Source organism: Vulpes lagopus, chromosome 8 (genome assembly GCF_018345385.1).
Source record: "Vulpes lagopus strain Blue_001 chromosome 8, ASM1834538v1, whole genome shotgun sequence".
NCBI lineage: Eukaryota > Metazoa > Chordata > Mammalia > Carnivora > Canidae > Vulpes > Vulpes lagopus.
Window position 1 is genome coordinate 47586783 of NC_054831.1, and position 18755 is coordinate 47605537.

The 18755-nt window shown below is 36.6% G+C and overlaps 3 protein-coding genes across 19 annotated transcripts in view; 1 reads left to right on the forward strand and 2 right to left on the reverse strand.

Annotated features, from left to right (window-relative positions):
• ALG5 (ALG5 dolichyl-phosphate beta-glucosyltransferase) overlaps positions 1-220 on the reverse strand; it is a 48030-nt gene extending 47810 nt beyond the window's left edge. Inside the window, exon 1 of one of the 2 annotated variants that reach the window (XM_041767903.1) lies at positions 63-220. In XM_041767903.1, coding sequence (XP_041623837.1) covers positions 63-128 — 66 coding nt within the window. In that variant the 5' untranslated portion in view covers positions 129-220. The remainder of the gene's footprint in view (positions 1-62) is intronic. The other variant, XM_041767904.1, reaches the window with a different exon arrangement.
• Positions 221-1258: 1038 nt separating this feature from the next.
• On the forward strand, positions 1259-8183 carry EXOSC8 (exosome component 8). Its single transcript, XM_041766352.1, has 11 exons — positions 1259-1311; positions 2426-2462; positions 2613-2676; positions 3416-3489; positions 4701-4746; positions 5489-5594; positions 5682-5727; positions 6551-6647; positions 6885-7005; positions 7519-7625; positions 7971-8183. Exons 1-11 carry the CDS (start codon positions 1295-1297, stop codon positions 8084-8086), a joined length of 831 nt encoding a protein of 276 aa, XP_041622286.1. The 5' UTR covers positions 1259-1294; the 3' UTR covers positions 8087-8183.
• Positions 8108-18755, reverse strand: part of SUPT20H (SPT20 homolog, SAGA complex component) — a 43717-nt gene continuing 33069 nt past the window's right edge. For 11 of the 16 annotated variants that reach the window (XM_041766335.1, XM_041766338.1, XM_041766340.1 and 8 more), the window contains 4 exons: positions 13825-13944; positions 10905-11010; positions 9362-9465; positions 8108-8600 (listed from right to left, as the gene is read on the reverse strand). In XM_041766335.1, coding sequence (XP_041622269.1) covers positions 8463-8600; positions 9362-9465; positions 10905-11010; positions 13825-13944 — 468 coding nt within the window. In that variant the 3' untranslated portion in view covers positions 8108-8462. Of the gene's footprint in view, positions 8601-9361; positions 9466-10904; positions 11011-13824; positions 13945-16563; positions 16620-18755 lie in introns of all 16 variants that reach the window. The other 5 variants (XM_041766345.1, XM_041766341.1, XM_041766346.1 and 2 more) reach the window with 2 other exon arrangements.

Here is an 18755-nt window from a genome sequence, read left to right on the forward strand (position 1 = left end):
GGCGGCCGAGTCTCGGAGAGGACTGCGCCCAGGCCCGCGTCGGTCCCCAGCCCTCTCCTCACCAGTGTCAGCGCGGCGGCCGCCAGCGCCACGCCGAGCACAGCCAGCTGCAGCAGGAGCGCGATCATCGTCCATCCCCGGCCGCCGCGCGCCCTCCCCAGCACCTACACACACGCGGAAGCGCGGCCGCGCAGCTCCGCCTCCCGCCGGCAGAGCGGCCGGGCCCGCCCGGCGCCCGGCGCCCGCCGCCCACAGCGCCCCTCGCGGCGAGGCGGCGCACACGCCGTCCCTGGCGGCCGGGCTCGCGTGCAGGGGCCGGCGCCGGGCTCCCCGCAGGACTGACAGAGCCGGCGGGCACACGCAGGACTCCACGTACTCTGACTTTCAGGTGGGCAGTGAACGGTTTTCGGCAGCCGTGTTAAAACAGGATTCACGCACCATACAATCCACCCGTTAAAAAGCGTTTATTGTATTACATGAGTCTTTAAAAACTGAGACAGCGTAAAATTTGCCATTTTAACCATTTTAAGGCTACAATACGGTGGTATTGGTTACATTCACAATTTTCTGCACCCATTATCTATGTCTAAAACATTCTTCGCTCCCAGCCGCCCCCGCCCCGTAACAACTAATAACATGTACTATTTGGGGGTATACTCATAGTGGGGAAAAATTAACTTGTTTATCTGACATTAAAAATTAATTGGATGTTCTGTGTTCTGTCTGGCAAACCTACCTAGGAGGGAGGTGACGGCTTTGAGAACAAACACAGCCCACAGCACGAGCTGCTCCTTAGGAGCCCGCTCCGGGGATCCGCAAAGTGTACCCCCGCGCGGACCAGCAGCGCACAGAACGTTTCCGTGATTCCTCAGCAACTGGAGCAGGGAGCCCTTCCCTCGGGGCGAGGCACGCCCAGGGCCCAGCCTGAGACAGAGGCGGGAAAGGACGCAGGAACTTTGGAATAACGCCCCACACTTAATACTCACTCAATTCTTGGCAATAAGGTCGGCTTTCCCTTAAACTCCTGAACTACCATACCGCTTTTCTAAAGAGACACGCCCGTCTCTCCCAACAGCAGATTCAACAAAACGCGTCCAAGGCAAAGAAGCCTAGAGGCGCGCTCGGCTCCTGCGAGCGGAGGTGGAACGAGACCCCCTCGCGGCGACCAGCCCTCGGCCTCTGCAGCAGCCGACGGAGAGCGCAGGCGCGTCTGTCGACAGTTCGGAGGCGGGGTAGGCGCGCGGCCCGGGGGCGCGGCCTCGCCTGGCGCAGGCGCACGCGCGCGGGCGGGAAGATGGCGGCCGGGTTCAAGTGAGTGTGGGCGGCCGGCGGGCGCGTGTTTGTACTCTGGCGGTTGGAGGCTTACTTTAACCCTTCGCTGGGATTTTTTTTCACCTGGAGGCCACCCTGCCAGATTCCCGTTTGTTTCCCTCACGGCAGTAGGCGACGGGCAGAAGGACCTGGAGGTGGTCGTGGTGAAAGGGACGGGGGCTTTTTCTCCGCAGTCAGACGGAAGATGGAAGGGACCGAGTGCGGAGCTCAGGACCGAGGCGAGCGCCGCTGGCTCGTGTGGTGGCCGAGCGGCCCCCGGAGGCCGCGTCGTAGCCTTCCCATAGCTGTTCTCGCAGAACCACGTGCCGCGCTGTTCTCCCTCTCCCTGACTTCCTTCTAAAAGGATTGTGCCTTGTTGGGAAGGTTTTACTTGAGCCCTTTTTTGGTGCCACTCTGGGGAAGCCTGTAAATTTTTGTCCTCACAAATTTTTCATTGGGTAAACTACATAAGATTCCACAGGAAGACCGTCGTATTGACGCAGTTATCTATTTGCATAAACTCTCGAGTTATTGATACAGTGATATCTATGTGCTCCTTTGAAAATTAACGTTCTTAAACAAGCTCTAGCTAGTGGGGAGTCTGGTAACTCCTGAATTCCAGAGTAACGCGTCTGCACGTAACCTTCGACAACTATAAAGTAAAAACGAAAACATTTAACCTCTGTGGTTAAGTTGCAGTACTAGTATAAAGGCTTCTTTCCTTGGTCATAACTAAAGAATATGCTAAGTTTCAGTACAGGACAGTGAAAATAAAGATGTAATTTTTCCTCATGTTGAGATAATCCCTGCTTCAGAGCGAAAGTGATATCATTATTTTGTAATAATTGGATTAATTCTTCCAAAGATGTCCAAAGGCTCCGGGCTCCAGCCTGTATTTGCTTATAGCGTTAAGGACAGCAGTTGAGTCTGATTACGACTGCAAGAGCACCTTTTAATAGTTGTATGGGGCAGCATAAACATCGGAATTCATGAAAGGAAGTTACAAATTGGGGAAATTTATGCTGCATCCTCACACTCCTAAGATCTTTGCCAGTTTCTGGATTTATGTTAAGATGTACTAACTTACCTCAGATACGTTTTTAACATGTTTCAGAACTGTGGAACCTCTGGAGTATTACAGGAGATTTTTGGTGAGTAAAGGTGGTTATGTGTATTGTACCTTTTGATAACAGTATGATGTGCATCTTTTCAAATTATGTGAATTAACGAGGTTTAATGTGTTTTTCTCTGGTGTGTGTAAAGTATAAATGTAATCCGTTTTCATGTAAATGTTTATTTAGAAAGAGAACTGCCGTCCTGATGGAAGAGAACTTGGTGAATTCAGAACCACAACTGTCAACATAGGTAAGAATATTTTGAGTTCTAAAATAGGTTATTGAAGTTGCTTCAGAATTTTTAAAGCTTTTATTTATTCATGAGACATAGAGAGGCAGTTGACATAGGCAGAGGGAGACGCCGGCTCCCTGCTTGGGAGCCCACCTCAGAACTCCATCCCAGAACCTCAGGATCACGACCTGAGCCAAAGGCAGACGCTCAACTACTGAGCCAACCAGGCATCCCCGCTTTTTTTTTTTTTTTTTTAAGTAGAAGTATTCTTTTTGGTGGTTTTTTAAACTCACTGTTGTGTTAATTGGTATGTTCTTCTTTTAAATTTTGAAGTAACAGTAGTGTTTTATCCCTTCTTTCTTCAAAGCCTCCAAGATACGTTTTTTTTTATCTTATTAAACTTTCTGTTGGAAACACAGAATTTTCCAGTTTAACTTGTATGACATTCCTGAGTTTTAGCCTGAGCCATTTAAACATATTTCAGCCAAATTCTACTATATCTAAAGGAATCCAGTAATGTTTTGTCAAGAGATTGTTATCTATAGAACAGTTCTGTGACTGAATGAAAATGACTAACTCAAATTCAAGGACAGGTGAATAATTCCTAAAACACTAATTTTTAAATAGTTACATCATTTAAAAAAGACTTGAGTTAGAACCAAATTTTCATAAGCTACTGAGATACATAGCAAGATAAAATCATGTGTAGAAAATGAAAACTTTCCTTGTATTGTTTATTTTGCTTTTATCTTTTCAGGTTCAATTAGTACTGCAGATGGTTCCGCTTTAGTGAAGCTGGGAAATACTACAGTAATTTGTGGAATTAAAGCGGTAGGTTTAATATATGTCTTACCAAGATTTGATTTGCCAAATTATTTTCATGTACTTATTATAATTTACACCTATAATTCTGTTGATTAGGCAGCCATGTGTCAGTTTTTTTAGTATTTTTCATTTCCTAAGAGCTTTCACCTTTGAGTAGAGAACACTCAAAGTAGATTAAAAACCCAAATCTGAAGACTCTTGTCAACATGCATCAAACGTGCTGAAATGAAAGTTTTTAAAATCCTCACTACCTTTAATTTTTTAAGAATTTGTTATTTGAGAAAGATTTTTTATATCCTCTTATCCAGTGATAACATTTAATCAGTCCAAATAATGTAGAAAATTGAGATTGCTCAAAAGAGTTTGAGGGAACAATAGCCACTGTTTCCTGAGTACCTTTTATGGTCCAAGAACCTTAAAGTGGGTGCTTTATTACAGAATTACCAGTTTAATCATGAGAACAATCATTTGAGGTAGAATTTTTCTGCCTTCTGTTTTAAATGAGGTTCAGTAACTTGTCCAGGAATATACCATAACTAGAACTTGGATATAACTTGGACTCCAGCTTGTCCTTTTTTCACTATGTTGCATTGTGAATTACTTAACCTAAGTTCAGATTCTTTCTCAGGGTGATAAAGCTGGGGTGATATCCACATCTGAGCACTTAATTGTTGCCAGCTTTTATGCTGGGGACATATCTCATTTGACCCTTATTGAGAGTCCCTAAAAGTAGGTCATATTAACTTCTCATTTTGCAGATGAGAAAGTTGAGTGGTAAGAGTTTAGGTGATTTGACTAAAGTTCCTCAGCCAAAAAGTATGGGTCTGACATTTGAACCAGGTCAGTGATTCCTAGGCTTTTGCTCTTGACCACATTATCACTTCCTAAATCTTGCTGTGTAAGGATTAACATTAAGTTTAAATTCAGCTTGTTACTGAGAGGAAGAGAGAAAGAAAATGCATTTTTTTTTAAAGAGCCCCCACGTAATTTTGGTTAGTAGCACTAGAATGTAGGCAACTGAGCTATGCTGCCTTTTTACTTTGCAGACCAGACCTAGCCAATGTCCATATACAGCCTGATGGGACTCCCTACGCATATTAGATGCTCTTGATGTAATTAGCTAAGATGGTCTTTGCTGAAGGCTTCTATAACTAATTGCTAAGCTCTCTTCACAAACATTGAGTAGCTTCTTTCATAGAACATACTTGTTTCTATAGGAATTTGCAGCACCACCAACAGATGCCCCTGATAAAGGATATGTTGGTAAGTTAAATGGTTCTGTTATTTTAATACAAATACTTCAAACACATTTAATGATATTGTAGTTCAGTCCTAGTAGGTGAGTTGAAGAAAATGTAGAAGATTCAGAAATATCTAGGACTGAAGCATAATACATTCTTGAAACATTTTGTTAGAATGTAAGACTAATAGCACAATAGAGAATTTTACAAATTTTTCAGCTTTGATCAGTTGTTTATACATTCAGGTCATCAAACAAGAAAATAGAATCTCTTAGGAAAGTGTTGTAATCCTAAACTTTTATATTTCCATAAATATTCCTCATTTATACCACTATGGAATATTCTTCTTGCTGCAGACCATCTGTTCTTTATAGTAGGTACCAACATTTTAAAAATGCAGGCAGGTGGATTTAAGAGGCTATTTACTGATACAGATTGAGGTATTTTGGAAGAAATCTTATTTTTCTGAAGGATTTAGGTTTGAGGCCTTCCTTTTTTTTTTTTTTTTTTTGAGGCCTTCCTTAATAGATGCTTAATTTTTTTTTTTTTTTTGGCATTTCTGTGGGGAAAAAAAAAAAGGAAAATGTAAATTTTATCTAAGCCTGTGAGTCTTACAAAGACCAAAAAAAGAAATAATTGATTTTACAACCTTTGGAAATCCTGTCTATGGCTGTAATCACCTTTGCAGTGGATTGAGAATATCTTTAAGACTTCCACAAACCAGAGGTAAAGTTTAGTTCATAGCTGCAGAGTGTTTCTTTCAGTTCCTAATGTGGATCTACCACCTCTGTGTTCATCGAGATTTCGATCTGGACCTCCTGGAGAAGAGGCCCAGGTGGCTAGCCAGTTCATTGCAGATGTCATTGAAAAGTAAGATCATCCTGATAACATTTGACTGTCATTTATTTTTAGATAGCTTTTGACCTTTAATTTATTGTGCTTTATTATTAAATCAAGTTCACAGATAATTCAGAAAGAGGACTTATGCATTTCTCCAGGAAAGGTAAGATGAATAAGGAAGCTATGAGGTTTTATTAACTCTGAATTGTTTTTTTATGGAAAGACAACAGGGAAATTAAAAGAATAAGCCACAGTGGGCTTAAATATGAACGTCCTAAGAAAGATGGAATTTAGTTAAAAAATCCGGCTTACTCTGTAACTATCTAAAATAAACCATGTAGTTCATAGAAAAAGTTTTTTGACTTTAATGCTGAGGAAAAAATAATAAATTAAAAAAAAATAAAGCTGAGGTAACTTTTTCCCCCTCTTTTACAGTAATTCAGTCATTTGTTTATTCTGTATAGATTAGTATCTGATCAGTTGATGTGTTTAGGGTAAATCCACAGTATACATTTCTAGTCTGTTAATTTCACATCTAAAATTTAGAACTAAGTTAACTAGGACTTAGAAGCTTTTCCGGTTTCATTATATACAGATTTATTAGCATTATAAAGCTTAGCCATATCATATATTAAGGTTTTTGTGGGAAAGTACATTTTGGACTTCATTTAGGACTTCCAAAAGCATTTCTTTTACTGCAAACTTAGCAAGAATGGAAATTGTTTATACTTCTATAGCTATCGATGGAAATCTAGAAGTTACTTATTAGCTTGGAAATTAAAAAAAAAAAAAAAGCCAAAGATTTTAAAAACCAAACCTACTTTGTTGGTTATATACTTTATAAATAAGGGTAGCTTTTAAGTTTTTGAGCTCTGAAGATATCATGCTTGTCCAACCAAGGATTCTGCGGTTTGTAGGCTGAAACAATTACCATGTTCTACCCATCAGAAGGCTTTGATTCGTATTTTGTATAAATTCTGTTCTAGCTTTCTTGGGTTCTGTACTGTGATATCATTTGCCTTGACTATGATGGGAACATCTTGGATGCCTGTACATTTGCTTTGTTAGCAGCTTTAAAAAATGGTAAGCAACCTTAATATTGTTTGCTAAACTTTATCAATACACTTTTTAAAGTTTTAGTTAATAGTGATAGATCATTCATGAAATTCTAAAAGAAAGTTTATAGCCACTAAATTTACCTTAATTATCCCAAGATAATTTAAAAAAATACTTCTAAACAATGTAAGCAGAGAAAAGCGTAAAGCATAGAAACCTGTATTTGTTTAGAGTGTGACTTATTTCATATGGTTGCCTTTCTAGCACAGCTGCCAGAAGTTACTATAAATGAAGAAACTGGTTTAGCAGAAGTTAATTTAAAGAAGAAAAGTTACTTGAATATTAGAACTCATCCAGTTGCAACTTCCTTTGCTGTATTTGATGAGTAAGTTAATCAAATGTATTTAAAAAATTATGTAATTAAGGTAATGGATTGTTACTCTGCTTACTTTTCAGTAAATGCTTAAGGTAACCATACATCCTAGTTTGCCCTGGACATCTAGGTTTATAACTGTTGTCCCTGCAGTTATTATTAGCTAACCCTTATACTTTCAAAGCTGTCCTGACTTTATGATGAATTTTTGTATTTTCCCAGTTTTTCTTATTCCTGCCTAATGTCAATCTTCAATATTTCACAGATTTACCTTAAGCTATCTTCTGTATTTGCCAAGGACTTTAATATATTCATAAATCGAAGGGCAAAGAAGATTTGCCCTACTTGTAAGAACAAGTAGCAGAATGTTAAGTTGCTATTAACTTTTCTGGTTTCCCACCAGTTCTATTCTGTCATCAACACTAAGTTAATCTGACATCTAATACTAGGCCAGAATTTTTATTCTTTGTAAATAAAATTTGTTTCATAGATTGGTAATTTATGTTTTTCTTGTATTTTAAATAGCACTCTGCTCATAGTTGATCCTACTGGAGAGGAGGAACATCTCGCAACTGGAACCTTAACAGTAGTAATGGATGAGGAAGGCAAGCTGTGTTGTCTTCACAAACCAGGCATGTTCCTTTCATTTTAACCCTATACATGTAAAATTAAAAACTCATTGTGAGCTTCTTTGTATTAGGAAAGGCCAAAAAGAATGTGAGGTTTTATTATTTACCTAATACAAGTTTACTGCAGTTTGTTATCTCAAATTCCTTACTTTTCTATATTGTCTACCAGTGGTTCTTAAACTTACGGTATGCATTAGAATCACTTGAGGGCTTGTTAAAAAAGAACTTGCAAATCTTGAGACAGTCTCACTGGCTTACATTATTGAATTTTTTGTTTTATAACTTGGTGTTGGTTTATTGTTTTTACAAGTAAAAATAACATGAAAAGTGTTGTCAATAATCTTTCAGGTGGAAGTGGACTGACTGGAGCTAAACTTCAGGATTGTATGAGCCGAGCAGTTACCAGACACAAAGAAGTAAAAAAACTGATGGATGAAGTAATTAAGAGTATGAAACCCAAATAAACAACCACCACATTTTCAAAACGGATTTGTAAAAACTGTATTTCTTACACTGTGCACAAACCTTTTATACTAAATAAATATCAAACTACATTCTTCAGAAAGATGTTTCTAGTATTTTTCTTAGGTCACTTCCATATGTAGTATGTACAGTGAGACCACTTTTTAAAAAGCAATGACTTAGGCAAACCAACCCTAATGGTTTGTTAGACCATTTCCCTGTTTTTAATTAAAAATCATAGGGTTGTGCTTCTGTATAAAGTTTGTACATCTCACAATGTAAAATACTGACATTTAAAAAAAATGAAGTAGAAACTCAAGAATCCTTTGATTCAATGCTCTTATGGTTTTAAAAAAGAGAAAAAAAAATAAGCAAGACTCAGAATTTTGGAGTGGTTGGCGTGCTTCTCTTCATTTTACTTTTTGACTGGCTGCCTGTATGCCGATGCCGATGTAGCTGAGCTGTTTGTGCTGCTGCTGCTGCCATAGCCATTTGATGCTGTAAGAATCGCAACTGCTGCAAAAGGGAGGGGGGGGGAAAGTCAAGGTTACATTAATTGTAGGCAGGTATGGAAGGGTGCTTTTCCTGAGAGATGAAAACAACAAAACTGAAAGGGAGAAAGCACCAAGATAACAAAAAAGGACTATACCACACTGAGACAACGCACAGTCAAACAGCACCAGTGGCACAGAAGCCTGCTAAGGGCTTTAAAAATGGGTTCTTGGTGAACTTCAAAAATGGTTGTTACTTCGCCCTGCCAATCTATATTGTAGTAACTCAGCAACTTCAGTTACTATTTGTTGTATGATAGTTTATAGCAATATAAAACTACCCTGCATATCAAAGATAGTCAACCATAAAATGCTGACTTCCTACAATTATGGAATAACATTTTTCTAAAACCGGTATGACATTTACTAATAGGAACACTGATAGACTTGCCTTTATCTGCAGTACAATATCAAAAAGCTAACCATTGGCACTTATAACTATGTTTCAGAAAATACTGGAAACTGAAAAATGTATGTTAATGTGCCACCAGCACTTCATGTAAGATTTTAAATTAGGAAAGAGTATGGCTTAAATGTACAAAATATGTTCAGTGCTCCAAGATGACTGGCTAAAATGTCAGACTTTTAAGTAAAACTTGCTAAATTATTTACCTACTACTATATAGTCTTAAAGGACAGTAAAATAAAACTAGAGTAAGGTATGTTGAACTACTTTTGGAGCAGAGTATCTTTAAAAATGTAATCAGAGTGAAGTTGCTGGATTACTTGTATCTGTTGCTGCTGCTGTTGAAAGGCAGAGGAGAGCTGGAATCTCTGCTGAGGAAGGCTTTGCTCAGGTCTGTTCTCGCCAGAGCCAAGCTGAGACAACACTACAGAGAGGAGAAGGGGAAAGCAGGCCAGTCAAAAAGTTTGAAGGCTACCAGGGTTAGAAAAGGACAACACAGAAAATGAAATAATAGAAAAGTTATCAGTATGATTAATCTTAAGTATCAAATCACAGACATTTCAGGATAAATTTAGTATAGTCTCCTGTTAGTTGAGGGTACCACTGATGACTGAACCTCCTGAATATGAAAGGGAAGGGAGTGCCTGTGTACCAAAGCACTGTATCCCTCCTCCTTGCATTACAATGAAATTTGCTTTTTGCTGACAAGGTTTTCTGGCAAAATGTAAACAACAGCATGATGCTTTAAAATATAATCAATGAAGTAAGGAAAAGTGGGAGAAGTCCATTCTACTATAATGACAAAACTGGTAGACAAGCGCTTTAAACAAAAGATGCTGTGATGAGTTCCAGACTAGACTACTACTAGCCAACAATGGCAGTAAAATGAAACTGCAATATTCCATTTCTTTTCGAGCTGAAGGGGACCAGAGTAATCATTTTAACCTTCTCAACATACAGATGAAAAAAATTCCAGGCAAAGGCCAGAGATGGTCTGAATGACACACTCAAAAGAATTATTATTGGCAGGTCTAGAGCTAGAAACATTACTTTTTAGCCTAGAATTTCCACTAAAATATACAACAGCCTTTTTAGTAGATTTTATAACTCCAGTGGTAAAGGTTCATGATCACAAATTTATATTTGGAAATTCACCAGCTCTAAATATGGCATTATGCAAGACCCTGCTTATTCTAAATTCAGACACTGGGAGTTGTTTAGATTAGGACAGTAAGTCCAATGATAATTCAAAATGTTGACATCGTCCACTCAATCTTCAAACTATCATGACTTACTTATACACGTGGTTAGTGACTTTAATTAAATATTAAGTTATAATTACTGTCTTTAAATGACAAGATACCTTCATTAAAAGTAATTCTTTGGCTCACCACTTACTGCTGGAAGTGGTGCATTTAGCATATATATATATATAAAACAAATGATAAAAGTGGGTTATAAAAGTTAAGCTGACCAGTAAGTCTTAATTCATGCAAATGCAAGCTACCAGAATGAGATAAAAGATTATGGAATCAAGAAAAAGGCAGTCTCAACCCAGGAGAACTGAAGATTTAACAGCTTTGTAGCTTTGTAGTAAGCTGGATAATTGTATAAAATTCTGCCAACTGTAATGTGAGGAAAACCCAACTACTATTTATATGAAAGTAAAAACCCTTTTAATCAACTGTCAAATTAACAACAACAACAACAAAAATCTTAGGGCCATCAAAATCAATAGTGCACGCATTAAATAGAACCGTATTTTTTCCTGCTACTGCCTGCAAGAGAAGGAAAAGAAATAACACTGAGATCCCTAAATGATCAGTTATTTTTAGTAACATATGAAGGTATAAAGATACCAACCAGCTGCCTGTGACTGCATAAAACTTCCTACTCCAGCAAGGTTAATAACAGCAGCGTGCTGAGCAGATAAGGCCTGTTCTTGACTGGTTGAACCTTGTTCAGAACCCTAAATAAAAAAATAATACATGACTTATACAAAAAGAAAAACAATTTTGATTTGTTAATTTTTTTTTTTCTCCTGTATGAGGTAAAATACCAACATCAGATTAGGTCTTGTAAAAAGAATAAAGAAAATATTTAAAGCTATGTAGAATTAGCAAGAATAAGTATGTGGTATTTTGCGTTTATCTTTTAAGTAAGCTCTACACCCAATGTGAGGCTTGAAATCACAACCCCACGATAAAGAGTTGTACACTCTATTACTTAAGCCAGCCCAGGCATCTCAGTATATTGTATTTTGAAACCAAGAAAATAAAACCTAATTTTTTAGAACTAATTCTGTATTGGCTTATTGTTTGATGATATATTAATAATCCTTAAGGCTTCTATAAAGCTTTATCAAAACCATTTTTTAAAGCTTAAAACACTAGCAACATAGCACTAGTATTTCTAATGATTACAATTAGCAATAAAAAAGAAATTAATAAGCATACAAAGAAAAAAACCTGTTCTTATCTGCAAATGGCATGACTCAAAAATATTGAGGAATCTACAAAAAAGCTCCTAAAACTAATAAACAAGTTCAGTAAGATTGTGGACTATAAGATCAACCACAAAAATCAAGTGAAAATCAGTGAACATGCAGAAACCTGAAAATTAAAACAGTACCTATCCCATGTATGATTCCAAAAAAGGAAAGAACACTTATGTGTAAACTACAAAACATATATAGGATTTTTGTGGTGAAAAATAGCTGATTTTGGCTTAGGTAGAGACATTCTGTGTTCATGGACTGGAATATTCACATATTAAAGATGGTAAAGTCACTCTCAAACTGACCTACAGATTTAACTCATTTCCCTTAAAAACCCTGACAGGTTCTTTTTTTCTCTGTTTCTATAGACAATTCTAAAATTTAGTTGGAAAAGCAAAAGATCTAGAACAGCTAAACAGTTTTGAAAAATAAAATAGGAGGACTCACATTGTCTGATATTAAGACTTATTCTATAGTTGACACTAATCAAGACAGTGTGGTACCAACACAAGGATAAATACATAGATAAGTGGAAGAGAACAGAAAACAGAGAGAGCCATGCAAATACATCTTGCCAAAGGTTCAAGAGACTCAATTGATTAAAGATGGCTTTTTCAACAAGCAGTGCTGCAGCAATTGGACAACAATCCCTTTTGCCCCCCGCCAAAGAACTCTGACCTAAGTCTTACACCTTATACAAAAATTAACTAGAAATGGATCACAGATTTATTTATTTATTTATTTTTTTCAGCTGAACAATCTATTTTTTTATTTTTATTTATTTATGATAGTCACAGAGAGAGAGAGAGAGAGAGAGGCAGAGACACAGGCGGAGGGAGAAGCAGGCTCCATGCACCGGGAGCCTGATGTGGGATTCGATCCCAGGTCTCCAGGATCGCGCCCTGGGCCAAAGGCAGGCGCCAAACCGCTGCGCCACCCAGGGATCCCTGGATCACAGATTTAAATGAGAAGGTGTACAATTTAAATGAGAAGGTGTACAATTATTAGAAGACAAGGAGAAAATAGTTACTATTAAAAAAAAGACCCAGAAAATAACAAGTGTCAAAACTTGTCAGGATATTGAGAAACAGGAACCCTGTACACCACTAAGGAGAATGTAAAATAGTATAGCTATATAGAAAACAGTACGTAAGTCCCTTAAAAAATTGAAGATCTCACTCCTGGGTATTATCCAAAAAAAAAGAAAAGAAAAGCAGGGATTTGGAAGAGCTGTTTGTATACCCATGTTCATAGCAGCATTATTTATCATAGCCAAAAGATGGAAGCAATCCAAATGTCCATCAACAGAGGTACAGATAAATGTGGAATACACATACAATGGAATATTATTCAGACTTAAAAGGTAAGGAAATTCTGACATACACTACAACATGGATGAACCTGAAGACAGTACACTAAGTGAAGTAAACCAGTCAGAGAAAGACAGATATTGCCTACAGTAGTCAAATGCAGAGAAATAGAAAGCGGAATGATAGTTGTCAGGGCTAGGAGGAGAGGGAAATAGGTAGGGAATTACTGGGTACAGTAATTAATGGGTACACAATTTCAGTTTTGCAAGATGCAAATGCTCTGGAGATTGGATGCCTAACAATATGAATATATGTAACATGATTTAAAATGCACACTTAAAATGATGAAGATAACAAATTATATGTATACTTTACACAATTAATAAAAGTACAAATCAATTTTATACCTAGCTAAGTAATCCTTCATATGTTAAAGAATAAACAAAATAGTTTTGAATGTGCCCTTCCTGAGAAACTACTGGCGGATGAGCTGTACCCAACCAACACTTACCTGGGGAATCTTTGTGAGCTAAGAGAAACTTCGGTTGGGACCTGAGAACAAGTATTTTTAGTTCCTGAATGATTCCAAAGTATAACAAAGATTCAGAAAAAGTTGTAGTTCCTTCTACTTTACTGCAGTTCTTTTTCAATTTTATTCTGTTTAACAACCTACAAATATTTTTGTCAATCTTCCCTCTCCCCTAAGCTTAATAATAGTAAGGACCTCTCTATTCCAAAAGACACAGAACACGGCAAACAGAAGGATAATGACTGGACAAAAAAATACATAGGCTATAAGGGCAGAAAAAGAATTTGAAATAGGCACCCAATAATTGATCACTACTACTGTTAATAAAAGCAGAACAGGAACTACTACCTGTATGAACAAACTAAAACCATGTCAAATATACTTTAAACATGAAAAAAAGTTACAATTCTATAAGGTAAAGCAGGTAGGGAGCTGGAAAGCACATACCTGCTCCCCTGGTTGTTGAGGACTAGAAGTTGTGGGTTGCTGAGGCTGCTGTGGTGTAAATTGAGAGAGCTGTTGTTGCTGCTGCTGCAGAGTGTTAAAAATGAGTGAGCCACCTGGAAGCTATTAAAGAAGAGTTAATTAACCCATCTCACATTTTAGAAATTTCTTTATTCCATAAATACTTTTAGAATATTCACTATGTATCAGACATTCTTCTGTAGATTGAGGCACAGGTAAACCAAACCAATATCCATGACCTTAAAAAAAATTTACTTAAAAAAAGTTCTTAATTGCTATTATTTCGGGTTCTCGAATATGTAAGTAATCCCAAACATGTATCTTTTTGTTTAATAGTTAGCTATCCAAATGTACATACGGCTTTTATTTAAACTTTTCTTACACATCAATAAATACAAAATAGCATTTTTAAAAAAATTATTTATTCATGAGAGACACAGGCAGAGGCACAGGCAGAGGGAAGAGCAGGCTCCCTGAAAGGAGCCTGATGCGGGACTCCATCCCAAGATCCTGGGATCACACACTGAGACGAAAGCAGATGCTCAAACACTGAGCAACCCAGAGATCCCCAAAGAAACTAACGATAGTCAGATACAATTAAGAAAACTTATTTAATTTGTTCCAGCTTTACACAGCTTTACAAAGACCCGAAATGCATGGGTTTTTATATAACACAGTAAGGAATTCCAATGCTGTAACGGAAGTACAGTAGCTATCCATATGTTTAATTTAAGGGTACTACTTGCTGCTCTGTCATTCTGTACCTAAATTACTTAAAAAAACAAACAAACAAAAAACCCAAAACTTTTTAAAGCACCCAGAAAGCTCCATGTTCAAAATTGAAACTTTGGTTTCTAAATGCATCAGAAAATAAATGGGTTTTCCATTTATTCTATATGGGTTTAAGTTATAGTAATCTCCCTTCATGCATGGTTTTGCTTTCTCTGGTTTCAATTACTATAGTCAGCTCAGAAGCAGATGATCCCCCTGACACAGTCAGGTCAAGAGTAGCTAATGTTATGTCACAATGTTTACGTCATCCACCTCACATCATCTTATCACGTACACATTTTATCAACTCACATCAAGAGAAGGGTGAGTACAGTACAAAAGATATTTTGAAAGAGAGATCATATTAACATAACTTTTATTACAGTGTAGTTATCAGTGTTCTACTTTATTAATCATTGTTAATCTCTTACTGTGTCTAATTCACAAATTATACTTTATTATAGGAAAATATTCTTCTCTTCTTTTTGTTGAACTTGCCTATGGTTTTGTCATAGCTCGCTTGGCCCAAATAGCAATTCTCTGAAATTCCCAAACAAATCTACTTTGCTGGTAAAATAACTGACAATTTTATTTTTAAGGTTAACAGTATGTACGCAGAGGAAAAAACAGTATGTTATAGAGGGTTTTGGTACCATCCATGTTTTAGGCATCTACTGAGTATCTTGAAATGTATCCTCCGCAAATAATGGGGACTACTGTATAAGCACTTTGAAAACTTTAAGAGAAAGTCCAAGCAAATAAATACCCAACTACAGAACTCTGCATAGCCATAAACAAACAAAAAAACAAACAAATAAGTAAATAAGTGTTCTTAGGTCAGTATCTCTAAACCTCATTGTTAGGCAAATTTGGACTTAGCAGAGGTCAACTGTTCCTTCCTCAATCAGTTAGATAATAAGTGTAGCAAAATATAATTTATAAGGTAGCTTTATGATTAGTGCTATTAAGAATTCCACTCTTTTCCAACAGCAATCTGCAGAAAAGTTGGCTAAATAAACCAATGTGACCTGTGGTCTATCCATATTATAAGTGGACTATTCTGTGATTACATTCTATTAAGTATAGATACTGTTTACATCTTGTATAAGAAATGTTTAAGTTTTGGCTTAAAATACATTTCCTAGTTTGTTACTCCTGAAACCAGGTTGATCAGTCTGGTACTACTGCTTTTTCCCAATAATCCAAAGCTCTGCCATTTTGTGTCCAGACATTCACGTCTACCTTTTTCTTTTTTCTTTTCTTTTTTTTTTTTACATCTACCTTTTTCTTAAAGTTCTCTGTAGACAATACCACCCATTTTCCAAATAGGCAGCTTCATACCGGATTTCATCCTTAAATTAAAGGACCTAGCATAACACCCAGAATATTGCCAGTTCACAAAATGTACTAAATTTCCCACTTCCAATCTCTTTTTGTATGTTGACACTGATAACACATAAGTAAAGATACATCATTAGACACAAACTATAATCTGACATTTATTGAATGACTAGGTACGTGGCATTCTGTTGAGAAATCATATTCTCTTAGGAAAAGAACACCTACCTATTTTTAAAATATTTAAGCAAAGAGTATTACATACCATGTATACATTAAATGTCTATTGAAAGAGGAATTCTTTTCTAAGTATATTTATCACTGCTATTGTAGGCAAGTGTAGTCCTTTGTAGTTGTCAATTCTCCCCATTGGAGCAGCCAGTGCTTGGTTAGGCAGGGTGCTCGAGCTAATGAGTGCGGTATATAGGATACAAATTCTTCTCCTTATTCACCTTCCATGTGATCACACAAAGGAAGTAATAATGAACCACATCCTTAGAAGATTTTGAACAGACTTCAAAATTTCAAGTGCTTATATCTATGATCAGATATACATCATTAAAAAAGATACCAAGCATAAAAACTTCAATCAAAAGCAGTATTTCTCATTACCTGGAGTAGATTTAAAGGCCTGAGACTTGAAGTATTTTTTAATCCAAAAGGAACACCTGTTAAATAAAACTCATGGTTATAACAGAGAATTAAAATTTTATTATGCTTCAAAATATTTTATATTTTAGCATATATAAATACATTTTAAGTACTTTTTGCATAGATGTGTTTATTTTTTCTATAGCTTTAAGATAAAAAAAAATCATCAGTACCTATTTTAACACTAATCTTACTCAAAGATGTGGTGCACCAGATGTGCATTTTATAGGCATACCTCAGAGGTATTGTGGGTTCCAGACCACAGCAATAAAGTGAATATTACAATAAAGCAAGTCAAATGAATTTTTTGATTTCCCAGTGAATATGTTTATATTATACTGTTGTCTATTATGTGTGCGTTACCATTATGTCTAAAAACAAAATGTATAAACCTTAATTAAAATATCTTCTTAAAAAATACATCAACTGGGACAGCCCGGGTGGCTCAGTGGTTTAGCTCTGCCTTCACCCCAGGGCCAGGTCCTGGAGACCCTGGATCGAGTCCCACGTCGGGCTTCCTGCATGGAGCCTGCTTCTCCCTCTGCCTATGTCTCTGCCTCTGCCTCTCTCTCTCTCTCTGTCTTTCTCTTTCATGAATAAATAAAAAACCTTAAAAAAAAATCAACTGAATTTTCAATGAGTTACAATCACTATTGCAGAGAACTATAACAAATGTAGTAATAATGAGAAGATTTGAAATACTACAAGAATTGCCAAAATGTGACCCAGAGATATGAAATGAGGAAAAGCTATTGGAAAAATGGCATCTATTGATGCCTTGCTTCATGCAGGGTTGCCACAAATCAATTCGTCAAAGAAAATGCAGTACCTTCAAAGTGCAATAAAGCAAGGTATGCCTGTATTCTATTATTTCAGAAATGATAACCTCTTTTATCACTATTTTGATTTTTGGCTAGAGAAAGAAATCACGAAGTATGCAGACACCATGAAAGTAATAAAACTACATTGTTGTGAAAACATATTTCAGGTAGTGACATCTATTTAAATTTCTCAAAGGTTAAGGAGCATACAATAAGAATCATCTCCAAGAATCCATGTACTGTTTGCTATTTTTTCAAGTACAAAATTGTAATATTAATAATGTTTAAAAAAACACTGAATTTTGTGCTTCAGGGTCAAAACTGAAAGTCAGGAAACATTGCTATTATTTCTGAACGTAATCCCCAAAATCTTTAGAGTGCATCATAACGTAAGGATTGGCAAACTTTTTCAGTAGGCCCTGTGGGCCACATATGGCCTCTCTGGCATATTCTTCCTCTTGCCTTTTTTTTTTTTTTTAAGACAAACCTTTAAAAAAGATAACCATTCTTGCACTTTGCTGACCATGGCCTCAAAGTCCACATAAACAAAATATACCGATCTGAACACTAATTAAAATGTATCTGGTCCTCTAAGCATATAGTTCAATAAAAAAAGGATAAAAAGAACTTTTACAGGTGATGATATCAAAGCCTTGTGAAAGAAAATAAAAAAGCATAAACACACTAAAATTACAGTACTGATTTATCCCTTTCAGGAGAAGTTCTCATGGAACGCTATAACTCCCTTTAAAAATGGATGACATCTATATAATGCTTGTAGCTTACCAAAGGCACTTCCAAATCACTTCATTAATGTCTCCTAAGTACCATCTGAAGTTAAGATATTTTTACTCCCATTTTTGAGCAGATGAAACTGAGGCTAGGGAGAAAAAATAAGTGACTTCTTTTGGGCCCCACACTGAACATCTGGAGCCATATGCAACTAACTAGTAGAGGTATATGTAAATATAAGCAAGCATCCTAAATTCAACACTTGATTCCATTTTCCAGGGCTTCTGTCACTAACTTTTATTAAAATTGAGATCATCAGATTTAGGAAATCACAGCAATATGTTACATGTTTAAATTATACTCTTTGGGTTTGACCTCTCGTAACTCAAATTTTTTGATAAATTTTTCTATGCTAAGTTTGTTTCCCTGCTAATTATTTTCTCAGGAAAACAATTATCCAAGATGTTATAAAACATTATTTTAAACAGCATTAAAAAGTTGTGTAAGTTATTAGAACTCTTCCCCAATATATATAGTAATATTGTAACTCTTCTCCAATATATGTAGTAATATATGTAGGGAATAACTATTGCACTAAAA

Bases quoted from the DNA above. Each gene is read 5' to 3' on its own strand.
- EXOSC8 (XM_041766352.1), top strand. The intron at 4,747-5,488 runs GTAAGTTAAATG...TGTTTCTTTCAG, and splicing joins CCCTGATAAAGGATATGTTG to TTCCTAATGTGGATCTACCA. The intron at 7,006-7,518 runs GTAAGTTAATCA...TATTTTAAATAG, and splicing joins TCCTTTGCTGTATTTGATGA to CACTCTGCTCATAGTTGATC.